We start from the raw sequence: 17,766 nt of genomic DNA on the forward strand, positions 1-17,766 counted from the left end.
ACCTTTTCCCCAGGAAAACCAGGCTATCTTTAGAGTTTTTAATCATATATTTAGAAGGTCCTTTTCATAGTGTCATAGAATGGTTTAGGTTGGAAGGGACCTCAGAGATCATCTAGTTCCACCCCCCCTGCCATGGGCAGGGACACCCCCCACTAGACCAGGTTGCCCAAAGCCCCATCCAACCTGGCCTTGAACACTTCCAGGGATGGGGCATCCACAACTTCTCTGGGGAACCTGTTCCAGTGCCTCACCACCCTCAAACCAAACAGTTTCTTTCCAAAAACTTTGAAGCCTAGCTGAGCAATGAGGTATTTAGATTCACTGACTACTGAAAAGAACATTCCATAGTTTAGTGTATAAATTGCTAGCAATAAATCCCTCATCAAACAGAAAGTATTCATGTGATCCATATATTGCTTTCATAAACAGCAACAGCATACAGCTCACATGACACGGTAAATTATTTAAAACCTCAGCTGTTTGCTCGGAAAGCTGTTGCCCTAACAAAGGCATTAATGGAATCAATGGTGGGAAATGTGCCTACAGCTGGAAACGATGCTCCTGAACTGATTACCTGTCAGGTACCAAATGTCTGGTTTGGAAAATCACAGAGAAGATTATACAAATGAAACCCAAAGTCAGTTCTAGTGCATGCTGAAGGTTTTGGAAACCATTAATATGGATCATCTAGGGGACCAAAGACTGCTAAATTGGGTAAAGAGCTTACTGAAGTGGAAATTACAGATTGTAATTGCAAACTGACCCTGAGGGAAATCCCCTGGCTGGAATGGATTCCCGATTGAATTTCATAAGCTTTTTTTGTTTTCTTTTTTCACTCCAGTTTTATTTCTGACCACTTTCCCATCCTCCCCTCTCGTTGGAGGAAGTGTAATTTCATGGTATTGAAATCAATGTGTTGTCAGGCTCCAAGAGGGCTCCTAGACTAGGCAAGTTCCCTTGCTCAATTTGGACCCTAAACTCTTGGCTGTAAGACAACATTGAAGAGTAAACAAGCCACACCAACACAACTAGAAGAATGTGGCCCATTCATAAGGGACACAGAGCCTGAAAAAATAAGATGGATTTGGTTTCCTAAAGCCAGAAACTTCACTCCATATAAAGATCTCTTATTTTCCATCCTGGAGATTTTGGGGAAGAGAACAGCCTACAGCTCCTGCCAGTGGATACTCCAGTGCTATGGCTCTGCTCTGGGGCTGAGATCTATGTGAGCTTTGGGACAAAGAGATTGAGGGAAAGACCCCCAAAAGACTCCAAAAATTCTGAAGTCAAACTTTGTCTTCGTGATGTGAAGATTCACAGATTCACAGATTGGTAGGGGTTGGAAGGGACCTCTAGAGATCATCTAGTCCAACCCTCCTGCTAGAGCAGCATCATTTAGATCATGTTGCACAGGATTGTGTCCAGGCAGGTTTTGAATATCTCCAGAGAAGGAGACTGCACCACCTCTCTGGGCAGCCTGTTCCAGTGCTTGGTCACCCTCAAAGTGAAGAAGTTTTTCCTCATATTCAGATGGAACTTCCTGTGTTCCAGTTTGCACCTACTGCCTCTTGTCCTGTCACTGGGCAGCATTGAGAAGAGTCTGGCCCCATCTTCTTGACATCCACCCTTTAGATATTTATAAGTGTTGATGAGATCCCCTCTCACTCTTCTCCGGGCTAAACAGACCCAGGTCCCTCAGCCTTTCCTCATACGAGAGATGCTACAGTCCCCTAATCATCTTTGTAGCCCTCCGCTGGACTCTCTCCAGTAGTTCCCTGTCTGTCTTGAACTGGGGAGCCCAGAACTGGACATAATATTCCAGATGTGGCCTCACCAGGGCAGAGTAGAGGGGGAGGATAACCTACCTTGACCTGCTGGCCACAATCTTCTTAATGCACCCCAGGATACCTTTGGCCTTCTGGGCCATGAGGGCACATTGCTGGCTCATGGAGAGCTTGTGGTCCACCAGGACTCCCAGGTCCTTCTCCGCAGTGCTGCTTCCCAGCAGGTCAACCCCTAACCTGTACAGGTGCTTGGGGTTGTTCTTCCCCAGGTGCAGGACCTTACACTTACCCTTATTGAATTTCATTAGGTTCCTCTCTGCGCAGGTCTCTAGCCTGTCCAGGTCTCACTGAATGGCAGCGCAGCTTTCTGGTGTATCGGCCACTCCCCCCAGCTTAGTATCGTCAGCGAATTTGCTGAGGGTACACTCTGTCCCCTCGTCCAGGTCAGTGATGAAGAAGTTGAATAACACCGGACCAATCACTGGCTTTTGGGGTACACCACTAGCTACAGGCCTCCAACTAGACTCTGAGCTGCTTATCACAACCCTCTGGGCTCTGCCATTCAGCCAGTCTCCACGCACCTCACTGACCACTCATCCAACCCACACTTCCTAAGCTTGCTAACGAGGATGTTATGAGAAACAGTGTCAAAAGCCTTCCTGAAGTCAAGATAAACATCCACTGCTCTCCCTTCATCCACCCAGTTGGTCATGCTATCACAGAAGGCATTCAGATTGGTCAGGCATGATTTTCCCTTGGTGAATCCATGGTGAACACTCCCAATAACCTTATTCTCCTCCATGTGCTTATTGATAACCCCAGAATAAGTTGTTCCATCATCTCTCCAGGGATGGAGGTGAGGCTGACTGGCCTGTAGTTTCCTGGGTCCTTCTTCTTGCCCTTTTTGAAGACCAGAGTGACATTGGCTTTCCTCCAGTTCTCAGGCACCTCTCCTGTTCTCCATGACCTTTCAAAAATGATTGAGAGCAGCCTAGCAATAACATCTGCCAGCTCCCTGAGCACTCATAGGTGCATCCCACCAGGGCCCATAGATTTGTGGATGTCAAGTTTGCCTAGATGTTCTCTAACCTGATCTTCCTTGACCAAGGGAAGATAACATCCTAAAAGGCTTTTTCAAGCTGTAGACCTCCTCATCATGGTTATGGGTGCCATAAGGACTCTAGGTTTGAGGTTTCCTATCACTTGACAGTAATAACCAAAGCAGTCCTAGGCACCAAGCCCCAGGGATAGAAAGGTTAGCACTCAACACAGCATTTTTTGCATCCAGGAAAAAAAGCATGCTCAGATATGCCAAAGGAGCACAGAAATGGTCACTTATCGCACACAGGGCTACCAAACGTGCCAGTTCTCCTGGATTTGCCTGGTGGTTAGAGAAAGAGCTGGGTTTTGTCTGGGATTTCCAGAGGTGCAGCAGCCCAGCAAGCACCATAGCTGTGACTGGGTGGCTGTATGGCCTGAGGTCCTGGGCAAACGCCACTTGACCTGCATGGGCCAGCATGTCCAGGAAGAGTTACAGATCTGGTAAACACACTATCTTCAAAGGGTCTGAGATCTTCAAACATACAAGGACAAGAGGAAATTATGATGATATTAGGTAGGAAAGGTGGGAAGAAATTGAAGAAAATAAGCTGTTATGGGCTTCAGACACATTTCAGGACAGATGTGCTCCTAAAGATTGGTCTGATGGGATCAGTCCAGACCAAGGAACAAGTGGATTCCCTTTGATTGTTCTTGACCAATCTTCCTCCTTGAGAAAAGTAGGCCTTGGGGAAGGAGGGGCTGGTATGCACCCAGGCTCTGCTCCAAGCTTGGCCACTGTGAGGTTCTGGACATGGGTCTTGCCAGTTTTACAATTTAGGTATACTGTGGATAGCATGCGCAGATTATGTTGACTTGGTCTCTCTTATATACAACATTTGAAAAACTTTGTTGAATAAATGTGTTAGGGAACAGAATTCAGTGTTCAGGCCAGTCTCTTAGAGGAAACCTGCAGTGTTATAGATATGTATGTTAAATGACTTTTCAATGCTTGCCACCTTCTAATTTCTTTTAACTGAAGACTGCTCTAATTGTCTCTCTCTATTTTACAGCTGAGAGTTTACGCCCAGCCACTGCAAATACACACAGCAGAATATGCAGCAAATATAACAAAAATCATATTCGACTTCTTTGAAGAGTACTTTAATTTGAGCTATTCTCTTCCAAAACTAGGTGATTATTAATACTTATATTTTTCATTTTGTTAAATCACTGTTATGGTTATGTTTTTCCTACTGGTCTCTGTGCTTTGGTGAAAAACCGCATGAAAGCATTTGTTTGCTAAATGCTGGTATTATGTCAGGATGTTTTAAAACTGTACCCATGTAATTCAAGATGTTCTTAAATGTCATGATGGGAGGGTTGGTCTCAGTAACAGTTTAGTTATCATTTCTCACAGTTCAGTTTGCTGAACTGAAGCACTGGTCCTGGCATGGTTATTTTAAAGTGTCTTGTGGAAAATCAGGGGAGGCATTGGTGTCATCAGCAAAGGAACATCATGAGCTAAAATAGAGCCAGAAGTAGTTTGAGAAAAAAAATGTACCACCTCCATGGGAACTTTTGGACAAAAGTCAGCAGTGAGATAAGTGAAGATGTAAACTGCCAGAGAGTATGTCATACTATTTATTAACCTTCATGCATGCAAAATGGGTGTGTATCCACTTCTTAGAAAGATGAATGCGGTCCAGCATATAATTTGTAGTTTCTACTGCTGGGCTAAATAAAGACCCAGAGCTAAACAAGAGTGGGCACACTATCAAATTCTGCCCATGGTTACAAAACAAGCAAAGAAAAAGTAGTGCAGTTGGGCATCCTTTAGCTTGGGCTATTTGGATTCTCGATCTGATTTGTGCAGTTTGAACTAATAAAGTTGGGAATGTAATCAGAGTTTTGGAAATGCCACCTCCTACGGCCTCCAAAGAGGTAATTCAGTTGGGTTCATGAACTTAAAAGGATGGAAAAATATTAACTACAAACAAGTTAAGGCAATGTAATAGGGAAAAAACTCCAAAACTTTGAAGACTGTTAACAAGGCTATGCAAACCTTTTATTGGCTATTCATGCACGTACATAGCAGGCTAACCTGTATTACTTTAACAACAGATTTTTACCTCCTCCTTTCAAAATATCATCTGAGTTTACTGTAAATATCTGTTTGCATTTCAATAACAACCAAATTAGGGAAACCAGTACAATATGTTATTCTTTCACACACTGGTCCCCAGCAATAACTAGGACTATATCTCACCAACGCCCCATATTCAAACTTTAATTTCCATAGAAGCCTGATGACTTTGCCATGTCAGCATATGGATAGGGGCTTGTCTGCACTATAGGGTGGGCTGGTAACCCCAGATCAGCAGTATCAGAGGACAGATGCTCTTGTAGATTTTATCTGGTTTTCTCAGAATGTCTATTTGTTGGATCACAAATCTTGACTTACTATGTTGTTCCCTCAGTATTAGAAGTCATCTAGATCAAACCTGATGAATCAGATATGTTTCTGCATAATGGTTTATTTAAACATTGCATTTTATATTGATTTATGGCTTCTGGCATTGCCATTCTGCTTGTGATCGTCATTTTGCCTGTCAGTGAAGCCCTTGCCACGCTATCAGCTTTGATTCTGTAATCAAGCTGTTTAAATTAAAATAAGTAATTCCTATCTTCTGTTAGGGTGGAGTGAGGGTTGTTTGTTCTATTTAGTTTTAAATCCATCTGTACTTTTTCACTAACCCACATAGAAAGGCTGTGGTCATTATTTGCAGAAGAAAATGCCAGTCCAATTGAGTCTGCAATTCTCATTTAAACCTGTATTGATTACTGACCATAAATGAGTGACCCCCACAAATTGCCAGGAGTAGAAGCAGATGTTGTTCACTACATGGGGGATTTACTTCAGTTAACATGTCAATAAATATTTTTAATACAACAGTGTGACAAACAATGACATGCCTCATTATGCTACAGATAGTTTCATGAGGTTTACTGCCTACAGCACATCCCCAGACAATACTATTAATTTCTGGAGCCAAAATTAAGTAATGTATGATACACACACTCCCAGGAGGTGGCATAGCATCACCTCGCAGGACAGATCCTCAGCTAGTGCAACTGATTCTACCTCTATTAATCTCAGCAGAGCCAGGGCGCTTGCTATCAGTTGCTGTAGCCAGTTCCCTGCTTCTTAAACACAGGTTATAGACTGCAGTCCACAGCAGTAAGCCAGAACCACAAATGGTAAGCCAAACAGGCTGTGAATACAGAGAAAGGGGACAAGTGGCTTAAAGAATACAGTGGTAATCATGTTCTCTTTCTTTCAATGTAGACAAAATAGCTATTCCAGATTTCGGGACAGGTGCTATGGAGAACTGGGGGCTGATCACATATAGAGAAACAAACCTGCTGTATGATCCCAATGAGTCGGCCTCTTCCAACAAACAGAGAGTAGCTGCTGTGGTAGCCCACGAGCTCGTTCATCAGGTACATTTTAAGACATGATTCATTTTTAGAGAGCTTCAAACGTGTAGTCGCAACATTTTAATCTTGAAAATATTGTCATTAACTCCATCTCGGGATCTTCTATGTGTGCTTACAATTTGATTGCAAAATACCATGTTAAAAGAGTTCCCTGTTAAAGCTTTAAAGTACCATAACTACTGCCTTTGAATTTTTCTAAGGAAGTTAGATGCTTGGGTCCAGACTGTGAGCCAGCTTATGAAAATCTGTCTGAAATGTCTTAAAGGAACTAATTTGCATGTGCAGATGTCTCTTTTGGGCAAGCAAATAAGGACAACTATACACTGTGGATGCTGTCTGAAAACATATCCTTACAAGCACAAATCATCAAATCAAGAGGAAGAAACTAAAAATATTTTCAGCGACACATGAATCATTAGCAATCTCCCCAGTAATATGCAATTTTATAATAAAAGTGATGTTTTAAAACAAGGCGAGGCCTGAATTCCTATTTAAACCCCAGAATTATGATAATTTTCATCTGGCAACAGGAAGAAAACTGAAGAAATGAATGTTCTATGTGGATATGTCAGAAAGTGAAATGTACATTTACCGTTTAGCTAACACTATGTCTTTCAATGTTTATAATTGTAGTGGTTTGGAAATATTGTGACCATGGACTGGTGGGATGACTTGTGGTTAAATGAAGGATTTGCCAGTTATTTTGAGTTCCTGGGAGTAAATGCTGCAGAACCAACTTGGCAAATGGTAATTATTTCTGTCTCGTGGAGGGTTGGCCAGGCTAGGAGAGCATTTTGGAAGGGAGCAAAAATTAAACAAGGACAAAGATGACTTAAAGTATGTTTACAGAAAACTAACATAGTGCAGTGCAACATAAAGAAAAAGTTGGTTTAAGCTTTTCCACCTACCTATGTTATGGTCTGAAACTAGTCAAAGTAAACTTTGTAAAGTTTTAGTCTGCAGGGAAGAGTCATTCTTTTCTAATAAGTGATTTAAGTGTTTGGTTATTATTATGGCAAATAATACCTAGGTGGATTCTGAGCAGAGCCTTAGCAATTTTGCAAAGGTTGTTTAAAGGTCTGGCCCTGGAAGATGGAGATTCCCCTTTATTTAGTTAGTTAGGCTGTAATGTCTCTTCACAGGACTTGTCTTAGGATTGTTATCCGACCTAGTGAGGGTTGGGAACCTGTGCCTGTCTTCACAGCTCGGGCTATTCATCAAGGAAAATATCAGAACCCCTATTCATCTGCTGCCAGCATTTTAAGTGTCATTTCAAATGCTCCAACTCAGACAATCTCTGCTCTGCACAGTGCAAAAATAGGTAGTGATAGTGGATGGACCACAGTGCTAACTGTGCAGCCAAACCAACTCCGGTCACTTTAGGGGGTTGCAGACAAAGAGTGTAGCCTTAAATATGCATTATATGCTGAGGAATGATAACAGTGTGTGAATAAAGGGAGGTTTCTTGCTCTCTCCTTCCTCCCCTCCCAAACAGATGTGATGGCGCATAGCACACATATTTCCCCCAGCTGTCCAGGTGTAATGAGATTCTGGCTACTACAAATTACATAGCATATGCCAGTGGAAGGAAGCAGGGTAGGTTTTGCATAGGTTGAGCCCATTGTCAAAATCTACTAGCCCCTGAGCCTAGTGACTTTAGAAGCAGGTAGTGCCTACTCAGTGCTTCCCCTGCCTCCCTCCCTGCTCCCCATAAATATCTCTTCTCATCTGTGTTATGTGAGGCTGAGAACAAATTCATTCCTGGATCACTTCTTTTACACTTTGAAGTAGAGGATCTGTTGTAATAACTACATAAGAAAAATTTTAATTACTGAGCCTAACATTTAAAAGACCTTTTAGTATCTAGACACCACATTCATTTAAGATCTAGAGCCATTTCAATGTTATCATCCTGGTGAGTATTAGAAGAGGAAAACTAAATAGAGATTTATTGGGGGGGGGGCAATATTGATTAGGAAGTAAGGGAACTTAATCTTTTTTTAAAAAATTATAATAATTTTTTAAAAGTTATAAACCTTTGGATGGGGAACCCTGCCTCCTTCCTACTTCCTTTCCTTCCTCCCCAGCACCATTTTTGCGAGAGGAGCCCATAATGCTTTGCAGATATTGTCACACTGCTGAAATTGGTAATACAGATTCCTTTTTTGCCTACCAAGGGGTTTTTTGGTGTTGTGATACACATGGGAAAACAGGATTTGCAAAAGGTAATTTGTCTTAGTTAAGGAAAAAATATATCCCTCCCCTTGCAGACATAAAGTTTGCAAGTCCTTCTTTAGAGGAGGTGAAATTTCATTCCGTTTCCAACTGCCTCCCCCTAGAGAAGCTGCAGTTCAAGCTACTTATTTTGTGAAGTTAGGCGTATAGTCCTGCCTTTGTTTCTATTCTAACATCTTCTCTTTCTCAGCTTGAACAGGTTTTAATTGATGATGTGCTTCCTGTAATGAAGGATGACTCCTTGCTCTCTTCCCACCCAATTGTGGTCGACGTATCATCTCCAGCTGAAATCACCTCTGTGTTTGATGGGATATCCTACAGTAAGGTAGGATATCCTCCTCTTGTGACTTTGGATACAAAGAAAGTGGAGGCTTGGGAAAGGAGATAAAGGTCAGGGAAGCTCGTAATCATAACTCCTAACCCACGTGGGCTGTGTCTGTGCAGATCTTTTTTCTGGGACAATCCTGACCGTTCAGTGATGATTCAGTGAAAAGCAACTGTGAGAGGAGCAGTGTGGCCAGAGCCCCAGTTAGCTGCTGTGTGCCATGCAAGGCTGCTCACAGCATGAAGAAGAGCAAGGCAATAGCAGCATCAGCAGATTCTGCCACTAGAGTTGTCGGTTTTTCAATTATGCTAAACCAGCTACTTAGCACAGCCCCTTCTCATTACCTCGTGCTGATGCAGCCCAGTAATATTAAGCCTCATGCACGGGGAGATGATACAAGGGCAGATGTCCAGATGTCCTCTCTCTCACTTCCTCCTCACACCTGCAGGGCTGTACAACTTCTAGTTTGAGGAAGCAAGGCAGGGAAACAAGCAGTGAAAAACGGAAAGTAACTTTTTATCTCATGTTGCTCACAGTATCCCAGCCACCCAAGATGCCTTAGGCAAAGATAGGCTACCACCAGCCTCTGCTGGCATTGTCCCTAAATTGAGAGACAAGTTAGCTCCACATTTCACTGAGAGCTGTGGAGCTCAGGACTGGCGTGGAGTACACTAGTGTGTAGCCCAGGGTATTTGACAAGGTTTTTGCTCATCCTTGGGCTGTCCCTGTCAGTGGTGGTGGGGACCTGTGCTATAATGTCTCTTTCAGGAGCCAGCTGGAACTGACTGGAAGAATCCCTTGGGTCTTGGGTCAGCCATCTCCCAGACCATGTTGCTTCTGACTCTGATACACTGTTTGTGTTGACAAGCTGCTTGTATGACTCTGTCAGTGCCTATCTGATGCCACAACAAGTTTCCACTGAATGCACAAAACCCACCATTATTAAATCCTGCTTGTTGCTTTCCCTCCAAGCTCCCATTATCAGCTAAACATAAAGTATGTATTGCATTGCCTTTAGCTTTAGCTGTGCTGGAGTCTGTAGCCATAGATATTACTTTTATTAGCTAGACTTGATCCATCCATTTCCATCAAGTTTTCTGTTTTCAATTGTTAAATGCTCTATCCAACAATACAACCAGTATTTATTGCATCATAAATGACTCACAGTCAAATCATAAACTATGTGAAAACCTGCATTGTGTAACACTGTTCTTAAATCAAACTAACTAAAGTGAAGAAACATACAGAGCTAAATAAAATACTCTGGACAAAAATGTATTTTAGTGTTGAGCTAAGCAAGAGACACACTTTTGTACGGTCTGAAAAAACAATGGAAAAAAAAATCCTAGCTTTTACTTGTCTCTTTGTGCCTAGATAATTGCTACATGAACTCATGGGTTTTTTAAGCGAAAACACTTGAGGACTCATGCATTGTTTGGGAACAGTCTGCTTGGGATATAATTTGGCTTGGGATATAATTTGGCTTGAATGAGAAAGTCTTCACGTAGATTTAGCTCAAATTACTGTTGGTATTTATATAAAAATGCATGACAAAATTAACTTGTTTCTTTTTTGCTTTATTTTGGCTTCTCTTTTGCATTTTTCTTATAAAAACAATCTCCTCATGATAATATTCATCACTAAACAAATAAAGCATAATTCGGAATGCTCTCTGTTAGTTTTACCAGAGCAATTACCGAGCTTATACAATGCTAAAACCCTAATGAATTGCCTAAGGGTCTGTGGAGTCATTGCAGTGTATTCTGTAAGGTAACCTCTGACTGCTGTATAATCAGTAGGGCATTATGTGCCTAGGAAAGAGGTACTAGAGTAGAGCTGGTGACTACAAAATTAATGTATATAATTTTTTTAATCTGTTCTTCAACATTAATTGCATCTCATCTCTTTTCCAGTTTAATCCTCTCTCTTTGTTTGAAAGATTGTATTAAAATTGACAATGAGATTTTGTCTTTGGAGTTCAAACTTTAATTATGTTTTCAGAAAACAGATACTTAAATAAGTTCAGCTAGAAATTTGCTCTTAGACCCCCACATTTGTGGAACCTCCCGACTAAAGAAGCTTAGGATTAAACATTCCACATTTCTGCCATGTGCAGTCTTGTCATATACTTGGTGATTACTACAACTCTCTAGAAGTTATGTGGGTGTTGATAAAAGACTACCCCCCACACCCTCATCGGACAAAGTCAGCTATTCAAATCAAGGTCACTTTCCTGAACTTCCCCAAATAGTTGGAAGAAACTACATTTATGAAAACACTGGAGTTCCTATAACCAGTGATTTTGTTAGCATGAGTTTTTCTCAAACACACTCCATCATGGACTATAGAGTTAGGACAAGAGTAGGAGGAAGAGACTGAAAAGCAGTAGTAGAAGATGCAAGGGGCTAACTATACATTGTAATTTAAAGCAAAAGAAATCTCCACTGTTGCAAAATGCACAAGTCTGTATTTCTACTCTGATTTTTAATATAAATGGGAGGGGACAGTTTTTGAGAGGTGGTATCAGATAAGAAGTGTTTGATAGACAAAGCTGAGGAATTGAGATACCCTAGTGCACACACAGGGCCTTATGATCACCATTAATCATAAGCAGCCTTATGATTACCATTAATGGATATCTGTTCTAAATTTTACTGAATCGTTTTTGAACATATTTCATGGCAAAAACATTAAATTACTATATCAGAAAAGAGTCATCTGCTGACCACCTTGCCTCTGCAACATTAGTCTGGAGAGCAGTCTAAGACATATCTGTTCGAACAGTCCCTCTGCTGTGACTCATGCAGCCAAGTTGTTATTCTCAGACATGTAAATAGAGGAAACAGAATTTACTGAGAATTCAGATAACATTCTTGTTTTCCTGGGGCAATTGGATTTTTAAACCATTCATAGCATTAGGCTTTCAGCTGCCCTTTGATTTAGTTCAGAAAATGAAAACATGCTAATCCTAAAATCATATTTTGCATTTTAGATTGGGTTCACACTGCTTTTGTTTTTCATCACTTCGTGCCCATACTGTTCTTTCTTCCACGTGACTCTTCCATTTCTCTCTCCTGTCTTCCCTTTGTTTCTTTCTTCTTTCAAGGTCCTAACTGTTTTTTTCTGAGACATTCAAGTAAGTAACTCCTCTGATCTCAATTCTACCCTGCTTCAGAGGCCAAAGCTCATACAACAGTCCTCAGCAAAGCTCATTCTGAATCTTGAGATGGCATCCCCAACATGTAAAGCCCCAGACTTGCAGCATTTTTGGAGTTCCCTACCTGTTGGGCGTTCAGCAGAAGTCACTTCCTCTATCAGGCTGTTCTGCTGGACAGGGCTAGTTTCCCAGCTGCCCTCACCCCATCCCGTTCAAAGTGAAAAAGGGAGACTCGCTCACACAAACCGGCAGAGCGGTGGGACAGTAATCCCCAGCAGCAGGGCTCGGGAGCCCTTCCCCTACCACAGCTGAACTTGGAAACAGGCGTCTGATCTCAGCTAAAGACCAACTCTCACATCCAGAATTAAGCTCCGGCAGGTAGACATGCCATGCCATGGAAGAATTAGAAAAAACACTCCCTAAGTCAGATGGATGGTTTCTATTTTTACCTTATAACATATTCATTCACATGTTGGTTTTTAGGTGAACGTAAATCCAGTGTTAGAGCAGCATGGAATGACCTTCTCCCCTTTCTCTTTGTCCTCAGGGTGCATCGATCCTCAGAATGCTCCGAGACTGGATTACACCAGATCTCTTCCAGAAAGGCTGTCAGGTAAGGTTGGCACCAAAATATGCCAGAAATGCAGCCCATCCTCCTGTGACAGTAGCAAAGCCATTATTCAAAAAGTTAATATCAGAGATCCTGGTATTAGTAGAAAAAGTGTTTAATTCATTCCAGTACCGAGTGGACAACGTCAAGTGGAAGAAGTTTCATGCTCCCAAGAAGCAGGAATGTGAACTGCATGAAGATTGTATAGCCTGCCAGTGAGGACCTAAATTTATGACAGCTTTTAGTGGAGAAACCTCCTCCACCCTGCTGTTATCCTGTTGTCAGCTAGGATCCCTCACTCAGTTCTGTGCAGCTTCATATGGCCACAGTGCTCCAACCCACCCAAGCCTGCTATGCACTCTTACATCTTACAAGCTCATCCGTGGCCTCAGACTTGATGCTGGGGCACCCAGCCCTAGAGAGCCAAGGTAATGGGGAGTAGAAAAGAGAGATGCTGCATAGTTCATAGTCCTTTCTCATGGAGGAAAAAACATGATGCTACACAATTATGAAAAGAAAAAAATGGGAGAAAGGAGCCCTCCCAGAAAGAGGAAGGTTATCTGCCCTTTCCTCTGAACTGACATCTGTCATCTCTGAAGAGTTACAGTGCAGATTTACCACATTTGTTCTTATCTCCCTTCCTCCTGGAGGGAGCACATTTATGGGCTGCTACCAGACAGTTGTATTTTCCTTAATTTTTCCTTTCATATATTCAATAAGGACAGTTCCGAAAGATGGGAAAATACAGCCACCTTGTCCACAACAGACTAATAACTCCCCTCTACTCAGAGCCTTCAAGAATATTAAAGTAGGTAGCTGTGTGTAACAGTGAAACAAACAGCACCATCTGCTGACTAAACATCACCAGGATCCAGATAACAGGGTAGGAAAGCACTCCTTAAGCAAGCAGGTAAGACACAGGACAGTAACAGTGTTTAGGAAGTACAAACACTTAGCCGAATACCATTATTCCTTGTAAAAGTTATTTTGATTACAACTTAGAGGTGACTAGGCTTTCCTACTTCCACTCTGAGTTCGCAGCTGGTGAAATCTGAAATAGCTTTCTCCTTCTAAACAACCTCTTACATTAGACAGAACTTTGCAGCAGGGTATGCTGGTGGCCATTCAAACAAAATACAAAGAACTCTTCAAGTACAAATCTATTTCATACTAGCAAGTCATACTGGAAAATGCTGAATTTAGCATTACAGGATACATTGGAAAGCAAAGGAACTTCATCACCTGAGTATTGATCCTACTACTGCCCGTGTACAGATGATCCTGTTTGAATATATGTATTGTTTTCATAGGCAAAGAAGAAGACCTGGTAGTATTTTCACAATCTTCTACCTCTCTCTAGGCATATTTGAAGACACACCATTTCCAGAATGCCAAGACACAACAATTTTGGGAAGCTCTAGAAGCGGTATGTTCTGCAGCAACCCGAACCCTTGCTGATAAATGTTTCGTAACTCGTCCACTGATTTCAGTTTCCCAAAGCTTTTATATTCTGTAGCTCTTCTGTCAATGAGAGATCACAAGCTAGGCAGTCTCACAGTATATTCCAACACATCTTACTTCTAGCAAATATATACTATTTCCTCATTTTTTGGGACATGATTGTGGGAGTGGATTAAAAAAGAAAGGAGGCTTTGCTACAAACAGCCTGCTATTGAAACATTCCCCCTGCAACTCGAACTCATTTCATGGGTGAAAACACCCCTCATCCACCACACACATGCACTCCATACTCACCCTTATCTCTAACCAGATTGAGATGTTTGAAAGCTCTCAAAAGTACCCATTCCCAAGTAATTTTGGTGCTTATCTCTGTCTCCAGCTTCTGAGTCCCAGTTGGGTCATTCTCTGTGCCACCTTTTTCTGATCTTTCCTTTTCCTTGAGGCTGGATTGTTTCTTCCCATCTATCTCATTACCCCCAAAAGCCCACCTGCATACTACCAGGTTCTTCCACGGGTGATATTTCCTTTCCTTCCACCACTGTGGACACTCACAGAGCCCAAGTTGTGGGTGCTCTCTCGTGCTCTGCATCTTCAAGTCATCTACCTCGTCTGAAGAAGGAAACAGTGAGTGATCCTAGCTCCCTCCCCTCACAAGTGGCAGCCTGGGAGGCAGTGGCAGCTTTGTTCAGCTCCAGTCTCTAGGATGGAAGTTCACAGTCCACAGAATGGATCAAATTTTACATTAATGCAGCTGGTGGTGGTTAATACTGGCTCCTCCTTCACACTCAAAACGGGGCACACTGCAAGGAGAATTATAGCTTTGAAAAGTCTCTTTATGTCCTTTCTGTCCTGTTTGGTTATTTCCTCAGAAAAAAATTTGAAAGATCTTAGAGCATGCAAGGGGCCTCAAAGGTTCCTCGGTATTTCTTGTCCATGTTATCGGCCAGTGTTCTGTACACATAATTCTCATTTCAAGTTTCCTGCTTATTCCTTCTTTCAATGACTGGCACCATAAAAGGATTTAATGGAGTATTTTTTGTACTGAACCGGTTCTTTCCTCTGCCCCTTTCTGCTCTTCTTCCTCTCAATATCAGAGATATTTATTTTTTTCCTCTTTGGACTGAATTTGCTTTTTCACTGCAACCTTCTCCCATTGTTCATAGGCAAGTAATAAACCTGTGAAGGAAGTTATGGACACATGGACTAGGCAGATGGGTTACCCTGTTCTGGAGATGGGAAGTAATTCGGTATTCACACAGAAACGTTTTCTCTTGGATCCCAATGCAAATGCTTCTCATCCTCCTTCTGATCTTGGGTAAGTTCCTGCTGTAAATGTCTATCCAAAACACATAGAAATACTGTGCAGATACTATCCCCAGCTGACATACACGTAGGCAGTGCTATACCCATTCTTGCTAAACTTACTCTCAGCATTTGTTTTTAAAAAGAAACCAGCAGGAAGCTAGATACATATATTTCAAATTTCGGATAGCATCAGCCCTTTTTCTCAGGGTTTCTTTCTCAAACTCAGCAGACTAAAATTGGACAAGGTCTCTCAGAAAATCTTATGATTCTGAACACTTTAGATGATTGCAAGTCATCTGCTAAACCACTGCAAATAATAGTCTGCCAGACTAAGGAAAACTGACACAAAATTGTCTCTGGCCAGAAATCAGATACCATGATCCAGGTATTTTATACCATCCAGGTATTTTATACCATGATATTTTATACCATTCCTTTTCCTGTATGGTATAGGATCTATAATACATCACAGGGTCTTCACATACAATACAGGGTCTTCTCTGCATGTCTTAAAAACATGAATTACTGTGAAATAGCTAGTCATGTATAAATGTTATTAATCATCATCAAGAGCTATTTTTCCTATTTAACTCAGGATGGTATTGCTTAATTTTAGCCATCTAAAAGATAGTTATCTAGCCAAAGTTAGCCATGTTGGGCTGTTATGTCACCAGCCAGCCAGCTGCAGCCATTCATCTACCCTATTCAAGACAGGTGGGATACTGTATAGGAGCATTTGTTAATTTACAGATGACAACCTGAGGAGAGATGAACACTGCCTGTGGGCTGGTGGACCTCCACAGAAAAATGGCTGGGCTGCACCATGGCATTAACCAGCTGAATAACTGTTCAGAGCTGGCATTGTGTATATTCTTAGCCAGCCCCAATTTTGAGGCAATACAACTTTGCTAACATTTCAGTGAAAGAGATTCAAATTAACCCATATTAGGAAGGTTTCGTTCCTTGAACTAACACAATCAACTAAACCAGTAAAACTTGCCTGTATGAACCAGAACTAAAATCTACCCAAATGCAATTTTCCATTAGCTTCTACTAGTTATTTTAGTACTAAGAGCAAGATCAAGGAGAAAATGAAGAAACAGTTGTGGACACTTTATTTCATTCTGATTAAAAAGAAAAAGCTTGAGCAATGAGAAGGCCCATGGTATTGGCAGTTTTGGATAGGTATCAAAAGACTTGGGATGAGATAATTACCTGTGTATTTGCAATGTTATATTTCTCCCAACATAAGAAGAAAAGTTTGCAGGCTTTTGAAGCAACTCTAGCTACAAACTACAGCACTATGCCATCTGAAGGATGGTGTTACAGACCATTCAGGCAAAAATACTTCTTTGTGTTAAAATTTTTGACTTATTGAACAATGCTCTGAGGTAGCAGACTCAGGAATCCTACTTTTTCTTGACTTCAAGACTTACAGTATATTGCCATTTGTCATTTCTTGAGTAGAAATCCCAGCACTGTTCCTACCTTAACCTGTCAAGAAGCTGAGCTGTGCATTGCTCCTGCTATTCCCAAAGCAAGAGGGGAATTTGTTTCTGATTATGTAGTTTTTATAAAATACTTTAAAATAAAATGCAGTAATCTATATTATAATGCTGATATTATCTATCCTGGAACAGACTTAATCCCCTGCCTAAAAGTCAGTCCACTGAAAATCAGTACCTCCTCTTTCCATCCTCACAGATAGGGATGAGGAAGCTGCTGAAGAGCTCCTACCCCAGATAGGACTGGCCTATTTCATGTTCAGGTGCAGGGTTTTGATTTAAGCAATGAAAACTCCAGGCCTTGTGTATGCTTTATTCTCTGAACCTTGCAGGGATAATCTCCTGAACTGCCTGCTTGCTTCAAGCTTGTTTGGCTTGAAAGAGTCCTCTCCTGCAAGCTGGCACTCAAAAGAAATGGCAGTTCAAAAACTTGTGCTCTTAAAATAGTGCTGCTGGGCAAATATGTAGCTACAGCATAGCATGTCAGGAACATGCCCTCAATATGCACAGTTAACAGGACACAGCTATTGTATCTTATTCTCAGGAAAAGTATTTATGTATGTAATGTCAGGAACATATAAAGAAAACTAAATAAAATTCCCCTCATAAAATGCATTTACAAACCCAAGGTTTTAAAAAAAAAAAAAAAACAAAAACCACAAAAAACCACAACCACAAAACACCTTTTATGGGCTTTCTCTTGGGGAAACACAATACTGAGGCTTCTAGACAAACAATAACCTCTCTAAATTCCATGGCAGTAATCTCCCTAAGAGAACTAGTAAAATACAGAAGTGTATAAATTTGTTAATATTTTTTTGTTTAGAAGATACAAAACAATAGCT

At 41.4% G+C, this 17,766-nt stretch overlaps 1 protein-coding gene across 1 annotated transcript in view; it reads left to right on the forward strand.

Annotated features, from left to right (window-relative positions):
• Positions 1 to 17,766, forward strand: part of ENPEP (glutamyl aminopeptidase) — a 38,287-nt gene that overhangs the window by 10,621 nt on the left and 9,900 nt on the right. The window contains exons 4-10 of the mRNA XM_054825257.1: positions 3,896 to 4,016; positions 6,172 to 6,326; positions 6,957 to 7,070; positions 8,749 to 8,883; positions 12,588 to 12,653; positions 14,011 to 14,076; positions 15,275 to 15,426. Coding sequence (XP_054681232.1) covers positions 3,896 to 4,016; positions 6,172 to 6,326; positions 6,957 to 7,070; positions 8,749 to 8,883; positions 12,588 to 12,653; positions 14,011 to 14,076; positions 15,275 to 15,426 — 809 coding nt within the window. The remainder of the gene's footprint in view (positions 1 to 3,895; positions 4,017 to 6,171; positions 6,327 to 6,956; positions 7,071 to 8,748; positions 8,884 to 12,587; positions 12,654 to 14,010; positions 14,077 to 15,274; positions 15,427 to 17,766) is intronic.

The sequence above is a fragment of the Grus americana genome, chromosome 4 (genome assembly GCF_028858705.1).
Source record: "Grus americana isolate bGruAme1 chromosome 4, bGruAme1.mat, whole genome shotgun sequence".
NCBI classification, from domain to species: domain Eukaryota; kingdom Metazoa; phylum Chordata; class Aves; order Gruiformes; family Gruidae; genus Grus; species Grus americana.